The sequence below is a fragment of the Bicyclus anynana genome, chromosome 4 (genome assembly GCF_947172395.1).
Source record: "Bicyclus anynana chromosome 4, ilBicAnyn1.1, whole genome shotgun sequence".
NCBI classification, from domain to species: Eukaryota; Metazoa; Arthropoda; class Insecta; order Lepidoptera; family Nymphalidae; genus Bicyclus; species Bicyclus anynana.
This window is the reverse complement of record NC_069086.1, coordinates 4,260,895-4,283,260: the sequence shown is the minus strand read 5'-3', so window position 1 is coordinate 4,283,260 and position 22,366 is coordinate 4,260,895. Positions and strand designations below refer to the sequence as shown.

General features: G+C 37.8%; 2 protein-coding genes and 1 non-coding gene across 3 annotated transcripts; 2 read left to right on the top strand and 1 right to left on the bottom strand.

Moving 5' to 3' along the window:
* Nucleotides 1-4,057: 4,057 nt before the first annotated feature.
* LOC128198072 (circadian clock-controlled protein daywake-like) lies at nucleotides 4,058-16,118 on the top strand. The gene is made up of 5 exons (XM_052881359.1): nucleotides 4,058-4,218; nucleotides 8,269-8,509; nucleotides 11,924-12,063; nucleotides 13,330-13,473; nucleotides 14,450-16,118. The coding sequence occupies exons 1-5, from the start codon at nucleotides 4,161-4,163 to the stop codon at nucleotides 14,608-14,610; spliced, it is 744 nt and encodes a 247-aa protein (XP_052737319.1). The 5' UTR covers nucleotides 4,058-4,160; the 3' UTR covers nucleotides 14,611-16,118.
* LOC112052904 (5S ribosomal RNA) lies at nucleotides 12,798-12,916 on the bottom strand. The gene has a single exon (XR_002887340.1). It is a non-coding gene; the product is annotated as a 5S ribosomal RNA (ribosomal RNA).
* A 737-nt stretch (nucleotides 16,119-16,855) lies between the features above and the next one.
* LOC112042800 (uncharacterized) lies at nucleotides 16,856-21,476 on the top strand. Its single transcript, XM_024077967.2, has 5 exons — nucleotides 16,856-17,134; nucleotides 17,970-18,216; nucleotides 18,904-19,037; nucleotides 19,668-19,808; nucleotides 21,107-21,476. Exons 1-5 carry the CDS (start codon nucleotides 16,987-16,989, stop codon nucleotides 21,256-21,258), a joined length of 822 nt encoding a protein of 273 aa, XP_023933735.2. The 5' UTR covers nucleotides 16,856-16,986; the 3' UTR covers nucleotides 21,259-21,476.
* The last annotated feature ends 890 nt before the right edge of the window (nucleotides 21,477-22,366 follow it).

The window sequence follows — 22,366 nt, the reverse complement described above, 5'->3', positions numbered from 1 at the left end:
TACACAATAAAGTTACTACAAATGCAAAGGAACCCACAAAGCTGAACTTTGTCTATGTCGTAGGAGAGCCTAGAAAAACTTAAATTCTCGACCAATATTTCCTATGTAAATTGGCCACCAGTTGAATCCTCCTTTTTGAAGTTGGTTATAAAGTAGCCTACTTATTATTATACTAGCGGACACCCACGATTTCGTCCGCCCTTAGAACTTTTTAATCCAGCCCTTACAGAAGTATCGCTGTAAAAATGGAGTAACTTATTCCATTTTCCCAACATTTCCCTTCACTGGCTCTGCTCCTATTGATTGTAGCGTGATGAAAAGTTTACTTTAACCAGCCCAGGAGTACGAAGAATAAGTGTACCGAGTTTCGTTAAAATCCGTCGAATAGTTTGTTGCCGTCGTTAGTTAGTTTCTCGAACGAACATACAGACAGACAGATTTTTACTGATCCATATGCGTTCAGTTTATCGAAGTTACGAATCCGACATTTCCTGTATCACTTACTGTATGTAATACAGGCAGGTACAGTCCTTATTAAACTTTTATTAAGTATTCAGTTAAATCAATCAACTAAGAGACTACTATCAAGTTTAAACATGCTAAATATTATATCAATAGCACCTTGACCGGAATTCAGTGGAGCAGTTAAGTACACAGTTAGTTTACTTATTTAATGCATATTTGCAACCTGCAAATACTGCAAACCTCAATGTAGGTACATACTAGATGGCCACATGGCCAATAGTTAGGAAATACCTAATAGTTTTTGTGTCTACACTTGAACACTCTTTAATCTCTATACTCTCGCTTAATTTATATGAATTATGGACATACCTACTCTTATGAACTTATACATCGTACATGTCAGTTTATACTGCTATGTTATAAAAGAGAGTACGTATGACTTTGCAGACTATGAGTATGACGTTCTTATGTCATACTCATAGCAGTTTACAAAGTCAACTTAGGGTTCATTTACACGGAACGGCCAACAGCAGAGGCAGCTGCTACCCACAAGTGCTACCGACGACTGCAGTCGCCGACGTTTCGGCAGCAGTCGACGGTGTTTCGGCGGCAGTCGACTGCAATCGTCGGTAGCACTTGCCTCTGCCGTTGGCAACGTGCTATTCGTGTAAACGAACCCCAAGTTGACTTTGCAAACTGCTATAAGTATGACTTATGTACGTCATACTCATAGTTTGCAAAGTCATACGTACTCTCTTTTACCACTGAAGTCGACTGTCGCCGAAACGCCGTCGACTGCCGCCGAAACGTCGGCGACTGCAATCGTCGTTGGCAACGTGCTATTCGTGCAAATGAACCCCAAGTTGACTTTGCATAAGTATGACTTATGTACGTCATACTTATAGTTTGCAAAGTCATACGTACTCTCTTTTACCACTGAAGTCGACTGTCGCCGAAACGCCGTCGACTGCCGCCGAAACGTCGGCGACTGCAATCGTCGTTGGCAACGTGCTATTCGTGCTAATGAACCCCAAGTTGACTTTGCATAAGTATGACTTATGTACGTCATACTTATAGTTTGCAAAGTCATACGTACTCTCTTTTACCACTGCAGTCGACTGCCGCCGAAACGTCGGCGACTGCAGTCGTCGGTGGCACTCGTCGCAAGCTGTTGCCTCTGCTGTTGTCAACGTGCTGCTTGTGTAAATGAACCCTTATTTTTGTCATATCATATTTAATAGTATATGAAGCAATGTGGGAAATTTGTTGCAGGAGTCTTTCATATCAAGCCTGCGATTGCCTGACTTTTAAATATCTACTTGTATTATTAAAACATAATACAAGTAGATATTAAAGAAATTAAAGCATGTAGAGCCAAAATATTTCTTATTCGTGTTTAAAGATAAATTTAGATGTTATACCCAATAAACTTTAATGCAAAATAATTTATTTATACAATATTTGGTTGCTGTAAACGGCCGCATTAGCAAAGATTATAAGTTCCAAGTTTCAAGGTTGCTAGTATTTGAATAGAATATTTCGTAAAACTACATGAAGGATTAATTTAGCTATATACGAAAGTAGTTTTCCATCTAGCCACGGCTTCTATTTTTAAGAAAACTCTTATAAAAGTGTAAAGAAAGTTTTGGTTACAAATTTTGTAAACCAAATACTTCATTGTTTGTTTGTTTGCATTGAATAGGCATTTGCATAAAATTGAATTTACGATTATTTGTAATTTGTTAGTTTACTCTCAATAACTTATGTTACAGCTAGGTTATTTTTGGGGTGAGTGAGAAAGTGTAATAACAAAGTATCGTCGTCGTCATCAACCCATATTCGGCTGACTGCTGAGCTCGAGTCTCCTCTCAGAATGAGAGGCATGCGGATTGGCAGACTTCACAAACGCAGAGAATTAAGAAAATTCTCTGGTATGCAGGTTTCCTCACGATGTTTTCCTTCACCGATTGAGACACGTGATTTTAATTTTTAAAACGCACACAACTGAAAAGTTGGAGGTGCTGCGGTGGTAAAGTTGGAGGAGGTGGTGGACTGGATTCGAACCCACACCCTCCGGAATCGGAGGCAGAGGTCATATCCATTGGGCTATCAAGGCACCTATAAATAACAAACAGTAACAAAGTATAACCAAACAAAACTCCTACCTCTAATATTTTCAGGTGCCTATTTTTGATTTACGCAAATCATTAAGATCAGACAGAGGAAATGAAATCGAAAAACAACTTTGAAAAATCTTAGTTAATGTATGCGTTTTCTTGCTAGGAAAATGGAAAAATTCTTAAATTTCAGTGTGGCGGAAATGGAAATTGGAAAAACATTAGTACCTACGAATATGGTTTTATTTTATCACTGCAGTGAAATAATACGGTTATTAGGTAATGTGATTGAGCGGTCAGTAGTACGCTCTTTATGTAACTCGGCACGGAACTAGTGCCAGATACTTTTAGTCTTTTTATTGCGCGTTATGGTAACGTAGCGTAAGTTGTTAGCGTGTGTCGATCATATTTAGATCATTTACAGTCAAGCTTAACGAACTCTCGCTAATAAATTAATATATAAATAAATAAATAATTAAATATTAACAACGTAATATTAAGCTGTTCTAATAATTTTATTGTTATAATATCTCTTTTAAAACACTTAGAGTAACTTTCAAATCATTAATTGATAATAAGTAATTTTTCCGTGGATACCCTTGGGCCATGGTGTCGCAGTGCCAAAAAATTTTATCGAATCATTTCACCGCGGCTAGTTGCCTCGACTGGTGACAGAAGGGCTGGCAATTTTTTTGCGCAAAGGATCAGCCTGGCTGTCCAGCGCGAAAATGCAGCCAGTATTCTTGCCACCATTCCACGTGGGCATGATTTGTATAGTTATTAGGATAAGTCAGCTTAAGTTTCTTATTGTATTCATTCTAAAAAAAGCAACTGTTTTTAATCGACTTCAAAAAAGGAGATTCTCAATTCGACGCTTATGTTTTTTTAACCAATTTTGCCAAATTTTTTTTTGTTTGAAAGAATATATTTCCAGGTTGGTTCCATTTCATTTTCAAGAAAATCTGTACAGTAACTTTGTGTTAAAATCGAAATAACTGAAATACAACGTCTTTGAAATCGGTTCCATTTTTATGTTAAAAAGATTATCTAAGTATATTACGTAAATATTATTGGATTTCAAACCTCGTTAATACATACATTGTTCAATAACTAACTTCGTCTTGGTATATAGCTTTGTAGAACTACCAATTATGATTAATTAATACGTGGAATAAGTTAGTGGCAAGTTCAATATTAAAAGTAAAAAAAAAATATTATATATGTTATATAAAATGAGAAAGATTTAATTATAAACATTATATTATAATCTGAACGAAGTATTTACCTTGTTAATTTCTCATATTACGGAAAGACAATCAAAACACGATCGAAACCGTGATCTTTTAAGTTCCGTATAGCGCACTACTTATACAAGGAAGTATGGAAAAAAATACATGCACATTATCAAAGAGTTCCCAGAAGATTTTGATTATTTTCCTTGCAATTGCCCAACCGTCTCGGGGCGGACCACCTTTCCTTTCATACAAATATTGGGCGAACCGGCGCGCCGGCGCATTCGTGTTGTGTCGCTAGTTACTATCACACTTGGACCTAATTTTAGTATTTAGATTATTCACAATGAAGGCTTTATTAGTGCTTGCTGTGTATGCTGTCGCCGGATATGCTAAGATTTTACGTGAGTTTGTTTTGATTCATTTACTGCGTTAAGAGTTACAGATGCTCGGGCGGATGCAACTATTGCAAAGTAGTAAACGTTTAACTCAGACGGAGTTTATCTGGGGAAGTACTACTATAATGCTCATTTCTGTATAATTAATAGTATAATAATGTTCATTTATGTATGTTTCTGTTAGGAGTACCACAATGCTTATTGCTGTCGTATTCACTCTGAATCGCAGTGTAGTTGTCGATAGAAAATTATAGGCATATACAGCATGGTTAAGCTGAACTCGAGTCTCTTCTCAGAATGAGAGGGGTAAGGCCAATAGTCCACCACGCTGGCCCAATGCGGATTAGCAGACTTCACATACGCAGAGAATTAAGAAAAACCACTGGTATGCAGGTTTCCTCACGATGTTTTTCCTTCACCTTTTGAGACACGTGATATTTAATTCCTTAAAATGCACACAACTGAAAAGTAGGAGGTGCATGCCTCAGGCCGGATTCCAACCCACACCCTCCGGAATCGGAGGCAGAGGTCATATTCACTGGGCTATCACAGCTCTACTCCAAATTATGCATGCCTACCAATTACCAACTGTGTATTCGTTCTATCAGATTGTGTCATGAGTTACCATTCAAATAAAACTTGTAGGTCATTTAATTCATATACATTGCCATTGACATCAAATACAAATATAATAAAGGCCAAAATATTTAACACAAAACAAAATAGAAAAGAAATAATAGTAAAAAAGACAATAGTATCATAAACGAGTACGAATCAAACTAAATTCGCGCAACGAAACCACTTAGGTACTTAACTGGGCAAGGACTAAGGTACTTTCACAAGTTATTGTTTCTGAAAAGACCAGTTTAGGGCAACCTAGTATGTTATAATATAGAACAGTGCGCAAAATGTCAGGGCTCATTATGTAGGTACACGTATTTTATGTACTAGATACTGGTTCATTGGCGGTTGAAATTTGAGCGGTTCGAGGGTCAACTGCAGAAGTGACGATATTAGTTTTCCATCTAGCCGTCTCAATTTATATAAAACCCTTATAAAAGGTTTCAGAAAGAATTTGTTAGCAAGTGGCCCAGGGGAAAAGCGCTATGGCGACGTTAGTCAAAGCGTTAAGGCTGACAAATTTACATCTATAATAATATTATAAAGAGGAAACACTTCATTGTTTGTTTGTTTGCATTGAATAGGCTCTGAAACAACTGAACCGATTTGAAAATTTCTTTTATTATTGGGAAGCTACACTATACCCGAGTGCTATATGCAATACTTTATCCCCGTATTGATACGGGAACGGGAACAACATTGGCGTATCTAAGATTGTTTCCTAAGGTGGGCCTGGCCCCCGACATCAAGTCTATTATTAGTATCATATTTATAATATAACATATAATAGAATTCCGTATCGGTAGCCCAGAATCCTAGGGTGGGCACAGGTCCATTCTAGGGTGGGCACGGCCCACCCGGCCCCCCTGCTATAAACGCCAATGGGGAACAACGCGGGTGAAACCATGCGGCGTCTGCTAGTCTTGCACAAAATAAGATATAAAGTCTGGGTATCGCAATCCATCGTAATATCAATAACACAAATCCAAAAATTTTAGGTTTTTTGAAAGGAAACTTTTATTTTCAAAATATCCATTTAAGTATACCTTTCTTTCTTTCTCAGAAAGAGTAAAATATTCGCTTCACTACAAGTTTTCAATAATCTAGAAGTTTTGTGGAATATTTGGCCCTTGACTACAATAATAATGGAACGCTAAATCGCTTGGCAGTACGTCTTTACCGGTAGGGTGGCAACTAGCTACGGCCGAAGCCTTTCACCATCCAAAATATTATTAACACATAATATCCCGTGGTTTCACCCGCGTAGTTCCCATTTGCGTGAAAATACGGAGATTACTCGGTGAAAATGAAGCTTTCCGATAAGTTACTAAGTAAATACGTAACTACCAAGCAAACAATCAAGTCTTCCCTTTATAATAATATCGTTGAAATTGAAACTGTACATTTACAATTTGAATAGCAAATGTTTCATGTAAAGTCATTATGCATGTAAAAATTGAATCGGACGATCATTGTCACGGTCATTGTCTATGTGTAGATATACCTACTTGTTATACTCGTAGTTCATCTTCCGGTCATATAATATTTCGGCCAATTCACCCACGTTTATACGTACAAGTGATTTTATCTATGATTTACATGCTATTTATTTACATGTGTTGCTTGTTAATATTGCCAGCAAGTCATACTTAGTTCATGAAGGCTAAAAGTTTGTCTATGAGTATGGTCTTTTTATAGATAAGTGTGGTAGCCCATTGTGGAGTTTGAACTATGGTGGCTATGGTAGATAGCAGGTTTTAAGGGACCAGAACCTTTAATAGTAGCTGAAGTCTACCTACTTACTTACTCCAAAAGTATTATTATCTCAATAGATAATATACTTTATAATAAAGGTTTTTTTTATTCTATAAGTAGTTAGTCCTTGACTACAACCTCACCTGTGTACAAGTGATGATGCAATCTAAGATGGAAGCGGGCTAACTTGTAAGGAGTAGGATGAAAATCCACATCCCTTATGGTTTCTACACGACATCGTACCGGAACGCTAAATCGCTTGGCGGTACGTCTTTGCCGGAAGGGTATACTTTTTAATAAAGGCGACCTAACGATCTATGCCTTTAAATCTTTAAAACTTTGAGTTCGATTAATTTATATATAGATAAATCAGTAATAGACCAGGCGTTGAGAGGATGTGTGTGCATAACTCGAAGACCGGAATCTGTTTAAGCATTTTATTCAGTCCATATACTCGATATCAAAAAGGGTATAATCACACTGTAATTATAAAAACGAAAGTTTGTGTATAATTGTGTAAGTGTGTAAGTGATTCTCCTTCTCTGCGCTGCGGCTACTGAATCGATTTGGCAGAAATTTAGAATGGAAAAAATCCATGGTTCCCGAGGGATTTGTGAAAATCTGAATCTCACGGATTGCTAGCGGGTAAAGTCGTGATCGTCCACTAGTAAAAAAATTAAACATCAGACCCCCAGACAGCATACAAAATCTTAATCTGCATACTTTTCCGAATTCAAAACTGTAATAAGAATGCGGTCTTCGGATTAAGAACACTCACATGCTCACAGCGCCTGGTCTATAAAATGAGCTTTGTCAAGAGATACTCTAGCTGAACATCATGATATAGAAATAATTTATCATAACTGACAGACATATTTCTTTTCTATTATAATTACTCATTTCCTACGAGTAAGCCTACCTTCGAGTAAGTATAGGTTCTCGTGGTTTAAGTAGGGACAACAAAGCATTGCGTAAAAGAACCATGTCATGGAGCCAAGACGGAACTGGATGTGTTGTAACTTAATAAGAGACATTTTGAAGCGTTTCGTAAACTAGGTTTTTTTTAATAAGCCGATTTCGTGATTATGGTTTATGCTTGGGCAACTCCGGATGAATTGGAAGGTTTATACCATCATTTTGTGGTTTATTACTGTCTACTGTGACAAAATTTTAACCGGTTTATTTAAACCAATAAAATTATTTTGGTATGCAGTTGGTAGTGCAACTCTCAACAAAAGGTCCTGGGTTCGTTGGCTCAGCAGGCTAATTCGCTAGTTGACCTATATGAGATTAAGATTCTATGTAAAAATGTCATCCGGTGCTTACTGGTGGATAAGTATGGTGGTGGATACTCAGTAGGTAAATGACATTTTATCAATTGAATTGATGATTATTTTAATGAGTTGATAATAAAGACCATAATAGTGAATAGGCCTGCAGGTCTGGTCTTATTACAGGCATCGGCAGTGATAGTTACCACCTTAACAAAAAAGAAGTACCTGCCGCCAAGCGAGTTAGCAGTCTTTAATAACTAAACTTGTAACTCTTCCAAGTTCCACCTTCTTTAGGTGAGATCGCAGTCCAGTGCTAATTTGTCATTGAATAAAAAAAAACTATGCTCAGAATTACACAATCAAGGCTATTGCAACAATAAAAGACGCTGTTTCTTTGCATTTCCAGCCGAAGACTTCCCACAATGCAAACGCAGCGACCCAAACCTCGAGAGCTGCATCCTACAAGCAGTGGAAGTGGTGAAGCCGCGACTCCTAAACGGTATCCCTGAAGTGAGCATCCCAGCGCTGGACCCGTTCTCAGTACCCACACTGAAGCTAGATAGAACTGCCAACAACTTAAGATTGAAAGCCACGATTAAAAATATGAAGGCATATGGAGGATCCAACTTCAAGATTGAAAAGTTAAGGTAAATATCTTTGGTAGAAAAATCTAGGCTTAACATCTTAGCTTCAGGTTGACAGACACTGTACAGCGTTATGGAAGGCGTCCACAGATCGCCATCGTATGTATCGCATCAAACGGATTGTAGTATTCTTTGTATAGAAAGTCATAGAAATGCTTCCACTGATCCGCATCGTACCTACGGATCGCACGAATCTACCGTAAAATGAAAAATCAATTTAATGCGATACGTACTATGTGGATCTGTAAACGCCTACCTTTAAGCGACAGCTTTAGCGTTTTCTATGTTCTTTGGTATTGAAGGACATATTCTTTGCATGCCAAAGGTATGTATTGTTATAGGCGATTTATGTCTACTTAAGACAGGGTGGGCTTTTCTGCTTGTTCCATCAACTATTGCCATAGGAAAATAGTAAACTTCAATAGCCCTATGCCTCAATGGCTCAATGATCAACGGTCATGTCGTCAAAAGGTTCCAGGGTCAGTCTGTTGCATTATTGTTGCATCTAACACAGCTTCGATTTTTCTCATCGAATATTTGCTAAATCTTTAAAATTGCATCTATTATCTAATTTGAAAGTATGACTAGTATTATTTAAAAAAAACAAGTCGTTTATCTATTAATTCGATGGCATCAACTTTAATTACATACCACTTTCAATTATGAAATTTGTAAGTTAGATTGAAAAGCATTTAAATAAATAAATTCAAGTGTTTCAAAAGTGCTTTAACATTTTGTTAAAGCACTTTTGAAACACTTGAATCACTCTGTAATATTTACTTAGCGAATGTAAATATTGTACACTTTTACATTCACAATTTCAATTTCTCAATGTACTAGTTACATTCCTCGCTTCAGTGGTATTCTCGCAACTCTTAAGTTGAGCCTACCAAATCATGTCACGCAAATGAATGCGTATATTAAATACTAGCGGACGCCCGCGACTTCGTCCGCGTAAATTTCGATGTCAACTTTACTACTACCCCTACCTTACCTACACCCTACCTCTACCCTCCCCGTACCCTACCCCTATTCCACCCGTACCCGTATATCACGCCTATCCTACCCCTACCCTACTCCTACCCTACCCCACCCTACCCCTACCTTACCCCTACCTTACCCCTACCCTACCCAACCCAATTCTACCCTACCCCTAGCCTACCCCTATCCCACCCGTACCCCTATCTCACCCTTATGCTACCCCTACCCTACCACTTCCCTATACTACCTCTACCTCTACCCTACCTCTACCCCTACCCTACCCCTACCCTACCCCTACCCTACCCCACCCATACACTACTCTACCTACCTTACCCCTGTAGCAAAATAGACCCTTTGAGCGTGATGGGATGACCAAGAGAAATAGAGACTTTTAGGCTAATATTATAAAGAGGTAAAGTTTATATGGTTGTAGGTAATCTCTGGATCTACTGGACCGATTTGGAAAATTGTTTTACCAATAGAAAGCTACGTTATTTGCAAGTGTCATAGGCTATGTTTGATCCCCATTTTCACACGGGAACGGGAACTACGTAAATGAAAGCGCCGGGCGTCATATAGCGGAATTTCTGCGTCTTTTAGAAATTTTGTACTATCTCCGAAACTATTTAACTAATTAACATACTGTAAAGGGCAAATCTTATCTCCATAATATCCTTGTGATTATTAAATAATTTATTTTAATAAGGATGATTAAAGTTTAGTTGTATAAATAATGACGTAAACCTACCTACCTAAGTATATAAAATTAATATTTTTTAAAACACAAAAGGTACTATATCTGCTAATATATAGAAGATAGATATATGGTGTCGCGGACTTTTTTGTAGAACTTTTAAAGATACATAAAGTCTCAATACATTTATTTAAATTTTACACAATAGTTAAGGCAGCGCATGCGAATAAGTCTGTTTAAGAGGATTTTCGGTCCGACCTGTATGACAAAAACTGTGATAACTCAGCTAATATATATGATACCTATATAAAATATAGCCTATAGCACTCCTCGATAATGTAGCATTCTACTGGTGAAAGAATTTTTAAAATCGGACCAGTAGTTCCGAAGATTACCCGATTTAAAGAATGTGACAAACTTACAAACTTACAAACTTTACCTCTTTATAATATTAGTATAGACAAATGAAATGCATTCGTCTGCTTGTAATTTGGTTTCTTGTTTCTTGTGTTTTTTGGAATCTTTGTTTATGCTTAGTCACTCTGCCTAACGTCATCAATTCAAATTCTATTTCAAAAATCGTTCATTTCAAACAGGCACTTTTGATACGTCGAGTTTAATTATTTGTAGAGACTAACACCGTTTTGGAAAACAGGTTCTGCTGAGAAGAACCAGCAAGAAACTCAACAATTGGTCTTTTATACTATTCCGGACGTAGTTTCCACTTATACAGGGTTGTCAGATGTACCTATAACTCATCAGCCTAAATGTTCCCCTAAGCCGAGTTTCCAGTCTTACAGGGGAATCCCTGAGTGTCGTTTCTTCCCTCTCTACTTCATCCAGCCTTAGGGCTCCACTCTAGCAGAGTTTCTGCGTTCGTACTAATCCCCAGCAATGCTGCTAAGGTCCAAACTAATCGACTAAGAAAGGTGAAGTGATTCATTCAGTAAGAGGATCTTTACTGAAGACAAGAGAGTTAATACCAAATAATGTACAGTTAGAAACGAAAATATTTTTTTCTCCATTCGCACTAATGTCAGGATGATCAGGATTCGTACTCGTCTTATTTAAAATTCATGAAAGTTTTGTGACGTACGTAGCTTTATAACTGGGAGTATTCGACATTCTGAAGCAACTCTCCTAAAAGAAGGTGATTGAATGGGTAAATTGTCCTACATTTAGTAATTTTATTAAATTACAAGGCTGTTTACTTTTAATACAAGTTCTTGTACAATATACAGCGTTCTGAAAACAGTGTACAAAATAAAATAAATGTAACATGTTAGGTATTATCGTTATTTGATGTAACTTCTCTATTAGATTTTATATTTTACTTTTTATTTATAATCATCACACCGGACATCGTACCGGAAGGCTAAATCGGATGGCGCTACGTCTTTGTTGATAGGGTGGTAAGTAGCCACGGCCGAAACCACCCACCAGCCAGATCTGGGCTAATTAAGAAAACCTCTATCGGCCCAACCGGGGTTCGAACCCAGGACCTCCGTCTTGTAAATCCACCGCGCATACCACTGCGCCACAGAGGCCGTCTAAAATATAGGTTAATTACCGTTAATTAGTCATCATTAGTCAGGCCTTTCACCTTATCGGGAAGTGGTTGACGGCTTCATGTTCCCTCTCATGGGAGTATAACCGAACTCCACACTTCTACTGAGAAAAAAAAGAATTAAAGGTCTATATTTCATTTCCTATTGTTAAATGTGTATTTGTTATACTTTCAGACTAAACCTGAACAACAAGTATGTAGGTGAAGTGCGAGTGACGATACCCAAGTTGGACGTATCAGCGGACTACGACGTTCGCGGCTCACGCATCCTCGCTCTCGACATCAGCGGGAAAGGGAAATTTAGGAGCAATTTCAGTAAGTATATAACAGTATACCTAATACCTACTATAACGTACCTGTAGTGTTAACATGCGACCAACGAGATAATCTCGTGAAATAGACTTTCATTGCGTTGCGACGAAAAAAATGACACTGGGACAACTCCGACGTCATTGAACGACATTTTGTCTAGTTCTCTCCACTTGGTCGCATCTCTCTTACTGCGTCCACGTCGGTCACGATGCCAAAATGTAGACCCTGGCAGTAAGACTAGTCTATTCAAGTAGCTTTAGCGTGCTATGGAAATATTCTTGGGATTTTCATATATGATGTGTATTATGTACCTCTGGGGGCACGCCAAATTGCATAATGAACAACGACGAGAGATCATCCACGCAGACCCTCACGGGTCTCGGGGTTACCGGCTCGGCGATGGCCTCTTACGGTGGTTGCAAACGCCGCCTGCGACTACAGCCGGGTCACTGGGTGGGACCACTGTCGCGGTCCATGGTGCCAGAATGGATGTGTCATATCCGGTGTGTTACGCCGCGCTGCGATCGAGCCTGCGCAGGTCGCCGGCGATCTGCGGAGCTGCGGCGTGATGGTCTTCTGTGTGGGGCTTCTCTCACTGCTCGGCGAGGTGGAGCCCACCAGATGTGTGCTGGAGTGCGCCCGTCAGCCAGCAGCGAGGGAGCGGTCGTGTCTGGGGGGTTCATGAGATCAGGTCTCGTGGCAGGCCTCGTATGTCCGGTGGTCGTCGATGGTATGAAAGCCAACATCACGCGGTGTTCCCAGGCGGTCACCCATCCAAGTACTGACCGCGCCCGATGTTGCTTAACTTCGGTGATCGGACGAGAACCGGTGTATTCAACATGGTATGGACGTTGGCCATAATGAACAATTGAAGGAGCAGACTATGCTAGTTAATAATTCTGGCACCGAATATAATTATTCCATGAATAAAAATAAACCGCTATTTATTTATTATTTCTCTTCACTAAACTGAAGATCCTAATTTCAGGGACTTACAGTTTACCTTCCCGTACGAGAAAAGTTGACCTTCTCCAAGGTTTATTTTTGTGGATCATTCCATCCATTCCATCGCTTTCTATTTAATCACACTTACCATCAGATGAGAACACGGTCAAGTGCGAGCTTATTTCATATGAAATAAAGTTTTCTGAGTATAGTAAAAACAATAAACAACAAATATTTTTTTAAATTTTTGAATGTCTAGTTCACTTTATTTTGAGCCAGGTTGCAAGTCTTAGTTAATAGCCTACTTAACATCTTATTTTTTAGCTGACATAACAGTCATTGCTAAGGGCAGCGCCAAGCCGGTTGTAAAAGATGGCGTCGAGTACTTGCAGACTGACAAGATCATTACCAAACTGAAGATCGGCAACGGTCAGGTCATTATTGAAGACACTGAGAGACCTGTTGCTGGTAAGATATTCAACTATTATTAATCTATTATTAAACCAAAAAAATCCTAACTTGAAATTGGAACAGAGGTATAAGTGAATACGTTCGAAAACAGTAGCGTTATTCTGTAAGGATACTCGACAGTGCGAGTTTCGAATATGTATAACATAGGGAGAGACAAATTCGAGACTGATTTTATAAGCATCGTCACAAAATAGAGTTACTGATGAAAAATTAAAAAAGTTAGAAAACAGATTTGCAAAACATAAAATCACTAACCAAGAAATTTTGCATGCTACAGAATTATTTTTTAAAAAATTGCCCATGTCTTTGAAATACGATCAATATTCTTAGTATTCCTTTTCTCATCTAAGAGTCAGCCAGTCTAACAATCTAATGGGCAACGTGAGGAGTTCCATTATTGTTCTGAGTTGAAACTAGATTGATGTATATATTCTGTACTAGCTAACCAGATTAGGGTGTACAAATCCACTCATAGATTTCTATGTTTGAATAACCTAGCAAGATTAATAGTATATTAATAGTATATTAACTGTTCTATTAGATTATTATTTATTTTGACACGCTTTAAATCAGCTTCACTTGTAATTATGTACGTAAGAAAATCTTAGTATCTTAATTTGACCCACTTCCGGGTCTTCGATTAGAATGAAATTTTGCACACCCTCTGAGTTCTGATGACAATAGCTAGTCATAAGCTACGTCATTACAAATCCAATATGGCGGCCTCCCTAAGATGGCGGACTGGCTGTTTGAAATCCACCCCCATGATATGGATATCAAATGAAAGGGTTTGCAGTCAGCAGTACGAAAAACATAGTCATGGGACTCAAATCCAATATTTGTAATTTTTAGTGCGTACTGTTTAAGGTGTTTTTAGTTTTTTAAACTACTTAAAGTTATTTATACTTTTATAAGGAAAAGAAAAAGTAACTAAAAATTTTATATAATTAATATTTTATATTTTGTTCCACAGCTAACTCCGCCGCAGCATTCTTCAACGGCAGCCCCACAATAGTTTTGGATATCCTGAACCCACTAGTTGAAGAAAGCAGCGCACGAATCTTCAAGGCTTTTATCAATAAAATATTTGGAACAATTCCTCTTAAAGAAATCCTGGTTGAAGACGCTTTGTAATATTTTTTGTATGCCTAGGATAAGGATAATGGATAGTTTGATTGTGATAATTAGTTTATTTTAGCTAATTAAGTTTACTAGCGTTGAAGACCTCTCTGGCGCAGCAAGTCGATTCCCAGCACGGATTAGTTTTTTTTAATTTTATTACAAGTTGGCCCTTGACTAACAATCTCACTTGATGGTATGTGATGATGCGATCTAAGATGGAAGCGGGCTAACTTGTTAGGGGGAGGAAATCCACACCCCTTTCGGTTTCTACACGACATCGTACCAGAACGCTAAATCGCTTGGCGTACCGCCAAGCGATTTAGAGTCTTTGCCGGTAGGGTAGTAAAAAGCCACGGCTGTAGCCTCCCACCAACCAGGCCTGGTACAATTAAGAAAACCTCATTCGACGGTCCAGCCGGGGATCGAACCCAGGACCTCCATCTTCTACCGTTCCGATATAATACCTTCACAAATATGGGTAGCATAAACTTTTATTTTACTTTACTTGTTACTCTCCCATGTAAGCCCGCTTCAATCTTAGACTGCATCTTCACTTAACATCAGGTGAGATCGCAGTTAAGGGTTAATTTGTCAGACAGTCAGCTCGTTTGGTGACGTACTACCGCAATGCCATCTGCCATCTGACAGCAATGCTGCGCCTCAGATTGAAGGGCGTGGTTTCTGGTGTAGTTACACATGAGGTCAACTCTTACACCTGAGGTTGATGGCTTCATGGCTACACTGGACGTGTCTTGTCCTGCGACGTGTTGCTCTGTTTATAGACGTCTTGCTGACGCCACGCAGTTTCACCCGCGTGGTGCCCGTTCCCTTAGGAATACGGGGATAAAATATAGCCTATAGCCTTTCTCGATAAATGGACTATCTAACACTGAAAGAATTTTTCAAATCGGCCCAGTAGTTCTTGAGATTAGCGCGTTCAAACAAACAAACTCTTCAGCTTTATAATATTATAGTAATAGTAATAGTATAGATGGTTGTCCACTTACTACCAGTGGCGCTGATATACGACCGACGAGACAATCTCGTGAAGATAAATAGACAAATTTCAACCCATGACAATGAGCCTATTTCAACTCACTCCAAGGCCAAACCTCCCTCCTCATAGGATATGGAGCTTTTTCCCACCATGCTGCGGGTTACTGGGTATGAAGACGTAGATAACCTATGATAATTCTTCACTATCAAATTTCTTTGAAGCCAAAGATCTTTCTGTACCTGCGTTAAAATTATAAGATCTTTGTATGTACATAAATAACATCATCAGATGTAAACTTTACTATATATATATTGCAAGTTTGTGATCTTGAAAACCTTCAGATCTCGTGAAACATACCTACATCAGGATACCATTATATTTATATTGTTTTGTTTTGCATATGATTTCCTGTATTAGCAAGGAAATCTTAAGGTTTAGGTCATAGAATACCACAGAACAATAAAGTAAATACGTTACTTGTATCATTTTATATTATTTGTATTAAATTATTATTAAACACAAATTTCTTTTCTTTTCATCGCAAAAGACGCCCATCCTGATTTTTACATTATTTTTGCTTATTGCGCTTTCTTTTCAAAATCATGTAAAATGAAATTCCTTTAGCTGAATTAATTGATATGCAAACTAAATCCACAAAGGATTATTTGGTTACGTCATTAAGTTAATTTAAACATTATTGTAAATTAATGATGATAAATTAAGTCGTACACATAAAATTCAAACTATGATAAGTCCAATTACAATACCCTATTGCTAAAATCCGGAACTACTTCTTCCAGATTCTTGACAGCGAGTTTGCCACATTTCGAGCTTGCTCACCTCATTTAGTAGGACTATTGATTGGCCTATTCTCTGATGACAATTCAGTGAGCTATCCCTTTTTTCATATCAGGAGGGATTTATTATCATTATGCCCTAACCTAGTTTACTATTTATAAACATTTCTACGTCAGATGATCATAACGAAAAACTATTCGCTTAATCTTGTTTTGAATCTTACATCGGGATACACTATCACACTGCCAGACCAGAATGCTAATCAGATGCTATTAAGACCAACCAACCAAATGATCAACTCATTTACCTTTCGCAGCTGACTCATTATCTTGAACTAGGAAAATAAACAATAAACAAAAACTATATCGCCTAGAACATGTATATAAAAACATGTATTATTAAGGTCGTTAATCTTGATAGAATACCTAGTATTTATCTTATTAGAACATATAGAAGTTAAAGGTACTTCAAACAAACCTTACACTTTACGTCCTGTAGACCTTAGTCGCGAGGCTAAATTTTTTCCACATATGGCAGCCACATTAACCTGTCGGTCCTATTATAAAGGCAAAATGCATCATTGGCAGTCTTAGATGAATATCCAGCTAAAGTGGACAGACACCATAATGATCGCTGTGGTTAGGTTCTTGCTTGTAGGGATTTGTATTAGTTGTGTGTTTTGTAGGCGAGTAGCGGAACAGAATAGTACAATCAGTGATGGAGATAATATGGAAGAAATGGGTAAGTTTGGTTTTACAACCAATTTATTTAGGAAAATTCGGGGCTAATTGAATTATAATTTTATGGTAACACTACCATAAAATTATAATTCAATTAGCCCCGAATTTTCCTGCATGAAAGCTTGGATGAAACATACAAATGTTTTAAAAAATTATTGAGCTGATAAATTGTGTAGTAGGGGCAATTGCAGCGTAACACACAAACAAACTGACTTTCCCATTTAAATTTAATTTTTTTACTAAGTATGGATTATTTTGTATAAATAAAAACAATAATAAACAATAGTTCTGAACAAATAAACTAATAAAAGCAATATATTGGAATGAATCAGATAAAATTGCAATTTTAATACTCAAGATTTCGTCCGCATAAATTGTTCTCTCAAAATATCTGTATTAAATTTCTGAGATAAACAGTGTCCTCGATCCGCCTTTAAGATGCGAACTTCGTCAGCTTACATTTAAAGCCTCAATAGCACTTAAAACTGAGAGGGCATTGGTTCGATCATACCGACTCTTGACCTAACTTTCTGACTAATTAGAGGAAAATTGAATGAAAATAAATAAACAAACTCACGTTCTCATTTTAAACGCCTCCAAAAACGGAGGAAGTTTTCAATTCTCTCTCTTCAAATCTTCAATTCTCTCTCTTCTCTTCCTTTCAAAATCTTTTATTTTGAAGTAAAGTTTGTGTTATTGTATAGAGGATGAAGTTTTGAAAATTCCTTTACCACTTGAAAGCCCCGTTGTTTGTGAGTGTCAGTTTATATTTTATCTCCGTATTCTCATGGAAACGTGAACTACGGGAGTGAAATAGATTGGTCTTTTTCGTTTAGCCAAGAAGCCAATATGCCACTACAGTGACCCCAACGTAAGTGAATGCATCAAACGCGTGGCGGAGCAGGCGAGGCATCTGCTAGCGCATGGTATACCATCCTTCGGCATCCAACCACTCGAGCCCTTGAAAGTCCCGAGCATAAGGCTGAGGCAGCACAATATGCCGCAGAACCGGTTCAAGTATGACGCCTGGTTCACTGACACGATACTGTATGGACTTACGAACTACACATTCAATAAACTCGAGTAAGTAAGAAACTTAAGATAATCTGTCAACGAAGGACCTCATAAAAACCTGCATAACTGATAATTATCTTAATATTCTCTACGTGTGTGAAGTCTGCCGATCCGCATGGAGTATTAGTCTAACCCCTCTCATTCGGAGAAGAGACTCGTGCTTAGCAGTGAGCCGAATATAAGTTGATAATGAAGGGCCTGTTATAGCTTCATACCTCATTTTATGAAGGTTGAAAGCTTGTCAGCTTATCCGCCTACCATAATTAAGTACGAGTACCTCATCATTAACTACTCATATTCAACACTCACTGTTTAACACGAGTCTCCTCTCAAAATGAGAGGGTTAAGGCTAAGTCCAACACGTTGGCTCAATGCAGATTAGCAGATTTCACACACGTAGAGAATTCAAAAAATCCTCACAATGTTTTTCATTGACCGTTTGAGACACATGACATTTAATTTCTTAAAATGCACATAACTGAAAAGTTGGAGATGTGTGCCAGGCCGGACTCAAAACTACGCTCTCTAAATCGAAGGCAGAGGTCATATCCACTTGGCTATCACGGCTCTAACGAAGCAATAAAGTCGTAGTAACCTCTATTAAATGCTGGCATTCATTTATTTATTTGTGTTCTTGTACACAAATGTTTTTATTTATAAAGCCTATTAGTAAAAGGCTGCCGTAATGTATTTCAGCATCTTCCCGGAGGATATCCGAGTGACAGGAAACATAAGTCTACCACGTCTCACCATGTCGGGAGAGTATGTGGTGATCGGGGAGTTTCAGATGCTGCCAGTGGAATCTACTGGTATCATTCACGCTAACTTTAGTAAGTGTAAATTATACTAAAACACGAAGTGTTTGAAAATAATGTTTTAATGTCTACATCTTTGGAATTCCCAATAAATTAACATGTTTTTAAGCTAGATGTACAACTTTGCCTAGTACGATTTTTTTTCAATGTATCCGTTAGAAGTACGTTCACAAAAAACAATAAACATAAAAAAATAATAAGTCCCATTTTTCGGAAAAAACTTGGTATGCAGTAGAAAAAATTAAACTTTCATTACTTGGAACAACTATCACGTGGAACTTATATAATGATTTATTTATTTTGCTATCATCCGCGAAAAGTCGACGAACCCATGCGACAACGTCAACCAGGTCCGGCAAAATACTCTCTACGTACGTTTCACCCCGAAACCGGAGCATCCTCAGGAGATGTTGACTCTACAACGTGCAATGATAGCAAAATAAATAAATCATTATATAATCATGATGAACTTCCGCAAAGTAACGCCTGCTTCTATCCAATATCACGTGGAACAACTATTCAAAACTTAAAAATCACATAAATGTTTTCACTGAACTGCAAAAAACAAAAAGTAACATTGAATGTGCTGCCTTCTGATCAATTTGAAGGCGGTGCCAAGACTGACGTTTTGATGAAAATTTGTAGCGAAATGCAGTGCGGCTCTTGACGCTGTGGGCGCTAAAGTCCACAAAAGGATCGTCATAAAGGATGCCAATGTAAAACTGCGCTGCAGAGGACCGCTCGAAGCTACTTTGAGTGAAGCTCATTCCACCACTGGAGAAATGGGTAAGTTTCAAGTTAATGTTTGGTTGGTACTTAGGTCAACGAATTCTCTTGACCTTCTTGCGCGACTCTGACAGAGAGTTTGCTAGCCCAAAATATAGATCTTCATTTCATTCATTCATTATCAGCCGATGGACGTCCACTGCTGGACATAGGCCTCTTGCATATACTTCCAAGCACAACGTTCTCGAGCCATCAGCATATAGCGGCTTCCTGCAATCCGCTTGATGTCCTCCGTCCACCTAGTGGTGGGTCTACGAACACTGACTTTCCGGTGCGGGGTCGCTGTTGCCGCACCTTGAGAACCCAACATCTATCGGCTTTTTGAACTATGTGGCCTGCTCATTGGGACTTCAGCTTCCCGACTGGCTGAGCTATGTCAGTGACTTTGGTTCGTCTGCGGATCTCGTCATTTCTAAAATATAGATCTACGAACTAATTTATAGTCCTCGCCGGAGTATTATACTCGTAGATACATTATTATTAAACTTTTTAAGGTACCACTATATGGTCAGTCCTCTTTCCTAAGGATTTGAAGCTTAAACTTATGTTGCTCTAATACTTATTGTTGGACTTATAGGTGACAATGTTGAATTATAAGTATCAGATATTATTTTTAATAATGTTAAGATCCGATGGAAGTACTTCTTTTATTTTATAAAGTAAAGGTCTGCTGATCTTAATCAAATTTTGTTTCATAAAACTACTAGCAGACGCCACGCGGTTTCACCCACGTGGTTTCCGTTCCCGTGGGAATACGGGGATAAAATATAGCCTATACTCTCGGGGATAGTGTAGCTTCCCAACAGTAAAAGAATTTTTCAAATCGATTCAGTAGTTTCAGATCATATTCAATGGAAACAAACAAACAATCAAATCTTTATAATCTATATATATAAAAATTAATTGCTGTTCGTTAGTCTCGCTAAAACTCGAGAACGGCTTAACGGATTTATCTTATCTTGGTCTTGAAATGTTCGTGGAGGTATAGGGAAGGTTTAAAAGGGTAGAAAAAATCAAGGGTAGGGGTAGGGTAGGGTAGGGTTATGGTAGGGGTAGGGTTGGGGTAGGGTAGGGGTAGGGTAGGGGTAGGGTAGGGGTAGAGATATAGAAGGGTAGAGTAGGGATAGAGAATAAGTGCACTTATGTCAAAACGAAGCTTGACCGGGTCCGCTAGTATTAGTATAGATATTTAAGTAATCATATATAAAAAATTAACGGATTACCATTTAAAATCGTTAAACAATATTTTCAATATTCTGACAAAATATGTCATTTTAACTCTCATTTTCTCATTACAGAGATGATAACTGACCACATAATACAGATGCACGCGAACGAGTTAGCGAAGGAAGTGCAACCAGCTGTAGAGACTGCCTTGTCGATGGTTCTAGAAGACATCGCCAATAAATTCCTCAAACATATTCCAACTAACATGGTCTTCCCTAATTAGTCCAGTCATCTTAAGTTTTATCTGGGGAAAAATTCCTAGTGAGCTAAATAATTTCCTTCACATCTTCATAATAACACTGTAATAAAGGTGTATACAAAAATCCAGCTCACTAGGAGTTTTTCCTCAGATTGGGGTTTAAAATGCCTAAAATTACTGGACTAAATTGGAATATCTTAATACTTCCACTTGAAACTTCACCGAAACTAAATGTATTAAGTTTGATCATGTATCACATTGTTAAAACTATTTCTATTTATTTAATTTATTTGTTATGAAATGAAATAATAAAATTTACCTAAAAACATTGTTTTTATTCACAGCAGTTTGCAATTCTTGAATGTAAGAATAGGTAAAACTTATATAAGCAAAAGTGTTTACGCAAATATGTAGCAATTTAGGCGATATAACATGGTTTACTTCATAAAAACAGAAATTTTAATGTAAACAACATGATTTTTAGGTGGGTACTACTAATTAATGTAAATTATGAATTTTATATTGAGTTGAATTAGGTTTAATATTACTTTTCCCTAATCTCTCTATACTTATATTAAAACTGTCAAATTCTGTACATTGAAGATATTTTTAAAATTTTTGTTGGAGGCCATTAGGTAGGTATATAAACGAAACTGAAGCCAAAAATATTTTTTGGTCCAGATCCAGGTCTGGCTGGTGAGAGACTTCGGCCGTGGCTAGTCACCACCCTAGCATCCCATAGTCCCCACCCGGCAAAGAAGACCCGGAAAGATTTAGCGTTCCGATACGATGTCGTGTAGGAAGCGAAAGGGGTGTTTTTTATCCTAAGAATTTTCATCCTACTTCTAACAAGTTACATCTTAGAAAACATCATCACTTGCCATCAGGTGAATTTGCAGTCAAAGACAAACGTGAGAATAATAAAAAAAATATATATATAATTCTTCAATCATGATAATATTTAAATTGAAATTCGGACTTGTTTATCCGTAATGACGTCAGTGATCCTTCCTGAAGTAATGCACGTATACTGCGGTACCAGAAAGGCTGGAAGGAGATGAAATGAAAAAAAATGACGTCAGTGAGTGATTCTCTTCTCTTCTCCCTTCTCTTCTAACTTGGTGCCTTTTGG